At 46.6% G+C, this 4,733-nt stretch overlaps 1 protein-coding gene across 2 annotated transcripts; it reads right to left on the reverse strand.

The window, feature by feature from the left end:
- Nucleotides 1–667: 667 nt before the first annotated feature.
- Nucleotides 668–3,874, reverse strand: LOC112290680 (methionine gamma-lyase). Of its 2 annotated transcripts, XM_024537239.3 has the most exons (3): nt 1,509–3,748; nt 1,323–1,375; nt 668–1,166 (listed from the first exon to the last, which is right to left on the reverse strand). In XM_024537239.3, coding segments are annotated over exons 1-3 (1,374 nt in total). In that variant the 5' UTR covers nt 2,829–3,748; the 3' UTR covers nt 668–1,165. The 2 variants fall into 2 exon arrangements, with proteins under 2 accessions (XP_024393007.1, XP_024393008.1); XM_024537240.3 differs by lacking the exon at nt 1,323–1,375 and having other exon boundaries at nt 1,428–3,874.
- Between the last annotated feature and the right edge of the window lie 859 nt (nt 3,875–4,733).

Consider the following 4,733-nt stretch of genomic DNA (forward strand, 5'->3'; position numbering starts at 1 on the left):
AGCTGATTCATCTGTTCGGGTTTGTGGACTTTATCTGACAGATTCTTCGCACTTAGCGTTACAGAATGATTGTGACAACATTATTATTCGACCGACGACGACTCTTCTTTGGGTCGACAACTGTTCCCCGCCATGACCGTCGGAGGAACCGATTCCGTGTTCTCGAAGCTGCCCCTCATTCTGCGAATCTCTGACCTAGTTTACGGATGTTGTTGACATATTTGGGAACTAAATCGTGCATCTCTCTATATGTAGCTCGCGCTAGTTAAAGCGTCCTTGACAAGCTTTGTGGCGAATCACCGGCTGAATGTTTACCAAGTTGTGACGTTGCGTGAGAAAATTCGCACCAAGGAAGTTTGTTTTCCGGTAATGATAGGAAGTTGTAGAATATGGCGTGTGAAGCAGATTTGTGAGATCGGTGGTACACAGCCGATTGACACAGTACGATTGTGTGTTGGTGTCGGTGCTTGGATTGTAGGATACAGTACTATTATTGGGGTGTTGTAGTTGATTGGATGGATATCACAAAAGTAGCAGTGTTCCTGTGCACTTTGTATCTACAGCGCAAGAGAAACGCTTTCACAATTATGCTTCCAACAGTTTTACATTCATCGCAGTGATTATGTTTTACGATATGATATGTGTTGATGAAGGCTGAGACCCCAAATGGACACAATATGGACAATCTATTAAAAGAGTGGATGTCACAACAGTTCCCTCAGTACTGAATAGAATGATCGGGAGGTAATCCGTGCCCACATATTCATTCACGGCAGGTACATAGTCCCAAGTATATCTTCATTACTGACAAACATTCCAAGCTGATTCTCGGTACATATGTCCCCAGTTTTTGTTTGAGAAACTTGTCATGGTGATGTTCATTGCTGTTTCAGCAATGCCTGTGAATAATCCGTCTGTACCAGGAGTAGATTTGTCCGGCCACATGATCTAAACAAGACTCTTACCCAATTATGTACCACAAAGCGTAAATCACGTAGATGTTATATCAAATTCTGGTACTGGCTGGCTGGCGGTGAGCTCATAGGTGCGCAGAAGGAACCACTAAAGTCCATCATTGATGTTGGAGCTCTCCATGACCAGCGATTGCAGCAAGTATCGAATCCCCACAGCTGGGAAATTCCATCGAGCCCTTGCAAGGGATAGATCTGTATGGCAACCCAAGATATAAATTAAAAATTAAAAATTAAACAAAAATCAGTGTGTATGATTCGTTGCACACAGATTAGAGCATTCCATTCTGAAGGTCTGGAATATGAATATCTGCAAGGAAGATGGAAAGGAATGTCATTACAGAGACTTACCATTTCGGTTTGCACGAGCAGCTGAGGATGTCGAAGACTAGCTCCATGAATAGCTACACATGAAAGACAATGAACGATGCAACCATCTTTAAAATCATGGATTACCTTGAGCCCGCGCGCAAAACATGGTTTATCTCATACGAATCCAATTCATCGAACACTCGAGTCTACAGCTTGAGGTGGCACCAGCTTAAGAGCAATCAAAGCGTCCAAGAGCTGCTTCCATCGCTGCTCGGTCGACCCCGTGAACCCAATCGACATGCGCACAAGCCCCGGGGAAATTCCAGACACAGCTTTCTCCTCGCTCGTCAAGCCCGAGCTTGTACTCGATCCCGAACACGACATGAGCGTGTCGTGGTACCCTAAACTCACAGCCATCCAGCCGAAATGGGCTACGTTCTGCAAGTAGCGCATAAAATCCTGCGCTCTCTCCTTCGTGTCTAAATCCAAGCACATCATCCCACCGTAGCCATAGCCGTCGTTCAAGAGCTTCGTCATGAGCGCGTGGTGGGGGTGGTCCTGTAGCCCGGGGTAAATCGCCTTCAATCCCAACTTCTTCAGGCGCTTGGCGTAAAGCAAGGCCCGAATCCCAAACTCCTTCATCCGAATTGAGAGGTGCGGGATGCGAAGGCCGACCTGGAATGCGACGTGGGGGTCCATCGTCGGACCCAGTAGCATGAGCGCGCCATGGTGGAGGTCCATCATTGCGCTGATGAGCTCCGCCGGTCCGCATACCGCACCGGCGATGATATCGCCCGCGCCACTGATGTACTTCGACAAGCTGTGCACAACGACGTCGGCGCCCAATCTCGCTGGAGAGAGAAGCAGAGGCGCAAAAGTGTTGTCGACTACCGCCGTCAAGCCCCGGCTGTGCGCTAGGTGCGCAAGAGCTGGAATGTTCGCCACATATAGCCGCGGATTCGACAGCGATTCAAAGTACAGCACCTTCGAATTTGGTTGCACGGCAGCATGCACCGCGTCCAAGTCGTCCACATCTACGAATGTCGTCTTTATGTTGCAAGTACGGGGGAGGAAGTGCGCCAGCAACGCATGAGTACCACCATACAACCGGTTTGATGCTACGATGTGGTCACCGCTGCTGCAGAGCTGAAGCATGACTGCGGCTATAGCGGACATGCCGCTCGCAGTGCAGTAAGCGGCCTCTGTGTCTTCGAGAGCCGCCATTTTGCGGCCCAAGCTTAGCACTGTCGGATTGAAGTGGCGGCTGTACAGGTATAGTCCATGGTCGGTCCCGAGCTCTCCCGAGAACAGTTTGTTCAGCGTCTGGGGCTCCACGATAGCAAACGTCGAGGACGCCTCGATCGCCACATTCACGCCACCATGCTGCCCGAGCCCCTGATGCACATTTGCTAACGTTTGCACTGGATCTGGAAATTTCTTGATAGCGGGGCCGGTATGTCCCATATCCAAGTCCGTGTCCGCTCGCTCCCTCAGACCACGTTTGCACGAAACGCCATGCTTCAACTCCCCATTGCTAATCGACATGACCACTGAATTGCTCACTACTCTTTCGAATCCCTCTCTGCGATGCCTCGAATGACTTCTGTTGGTTGTGGATAATTCGACAACAGGTCTAACTACGCAACAATATTGGAAACTGTGAGCGGCAGACCAGATGAAAATAGCACCAGATTCGAATATGCGACAACCAATTGACGCTCGTTCCACTCCGAATCGGGCAAGAATTCAAGATTGACCTCACAGATGTCAGATACGCTCCGAATTTGATCGCAAGGACGTCAACACCCCACGAATTCGATCGATGAGGCGAACCTCAAAAACCAACTTGGAAATCTAACGGTGTAACCTCACCTCACCTCTGCGCAAAATTGGCGACTGCATCGACGGCAGATACCACTTCGGAACAATCTTCCATCCTCTTCCCTCAACCCCCTCCACTTTCCCGCAGACTGCTGGGCTTTTAGGTGAGTACGAGTTTCGATTTCTGTCTCCACCAAACGCTCCAACTTCTAGACAAATAAAAAATACGACTGTTAACAATGAATATAATACTGCCAGTGCACCGCCAGCTACGACACTACCCAAGCTTCGCCACCATGAGCACTACCCCACTACGCCTGGATTCACTTCACTCGTTATTCCCTAACAGTCAGTGAGTGCTGTGTCCTAGATCGTGCAACACCTACATGGGGAAAGATCAGACTTCGGACCTCCCGAAGGGTTCGACCAACACGTCCCTGGGAGCACCAGAATTATTCTAAGCTTCCACGGACGTTGGTAGTGATCTAGTCCTCGTGACCAGCACGAAGTACTTCAACGTGGTCCGCAGGCCTGCTCATGACTTCGCCAGCAACAGAGGCGAGGCGTGGTGTGGGAGGGGGGAGGGAAAGGAGGAGGCTAACGGCGCATGAAGACGAAGCAAGAGGGCAGTCAATCCCACGTTGCGCTACGATGGTGAAGATTCTGTTGTGGTAGTAGAGAGTGACGAAGATAAGAATCGGCACGCGACACAACAAACAACGCCGGTCCGGTGGGCGTCGCCTCCCGCCCCGCCCCGCCCCGCGACGCGCGCTTCCTCTCGCGCCGTGTCCCGTTGTGTCGCGTCGCGTCCTTTCGCGGCGGCCGCATCGCTGAATCCAAGCTCGCATGTCGCATCGCCACTTTTTCCACCTTCTTTTTCTGATCCTCAAAGAATCCCACTTCTTTCTTCTGCATTTACTATCGTAAAAATTTATTTATATATTTCTTTGTTTGGAAATGTTAAATAGACCCAAGTTTTTACTAAATCGACGCACCCATCATAAACCAAAAAATGACCCTCTAGTTTCATTTCTCTGCAATTGGATCTGCAACCAATAAAAACCAACCACAGTCATTATGATTATCATATTCTTTATTATATGTGTGTGTGTATATCGATGCCTAATTTTTAATAGGGCATCTCTAATTTATGTCCAAATTCACTTAGTGATTGTTGTAGTGTTAGTTATTGTTCTCTACTCCAATCACTTTATTTTCTAAAGAAATCTCACATTTTTAGAATGAATGAACATTTAATTCAAGAGAGATCTATTAGTAATGAACTACAATTATCTACAAAACAATATTTATGATTTTTAACAAGAATTTATTAGTTGATTTTAAAAAAGATTGTATGATTTAAAAAAGGACAATCACTATGTTTCTAAAATCAAAGACTATATAGATACTTATTAATCTTAATCAAATAGTTTATCTACCTTTGTTTTCTAATTTATAGTTTTGGATTATTATATGGTATAGACTATCATTTTACTCTTATTCAATATTTTAATATTGACTTTTACTAAATCAGAAGTCAATCACATATATTATATTAGAATAAAACGGTTTAAATGAAACTAAAACTTCACTATGTTCAATTAGAAATCATCCAAATTCTACAATATG

Source organism: Physcomitrium patens, chromosome 13, assembly GCF_059467195.1.
Source record: "Physcomitrium patens ecotype Gransden chromosome 13, ASM5946719v1, whole genome shotgun sequence".
Taxonomy (NCBI): Eukaryota; Viridiplantae; Streptophyta; class Bryopsida; order Funariales; family Funariaceae; genus Physcomitrium; species Physcomitrium patens.

Excerpts from the sequence above, each read along its gene's own strand:
- LOC112290680 (XM_024537239.3), bottom strand. The coding sequence starts at position 2,828 with ATGTCGATTAGCAATGGGGAGTTGAAGCATGGCGTTTCGTGCAAACGT. Across the intron at positions 1,376-1,508 it reads CTTTGATTGCTCTTAAGCTG|CTATTCATGGAGCTAGTCTT; the intron begins GTGCCACCTCAA and ends TTTCATGTGTAG.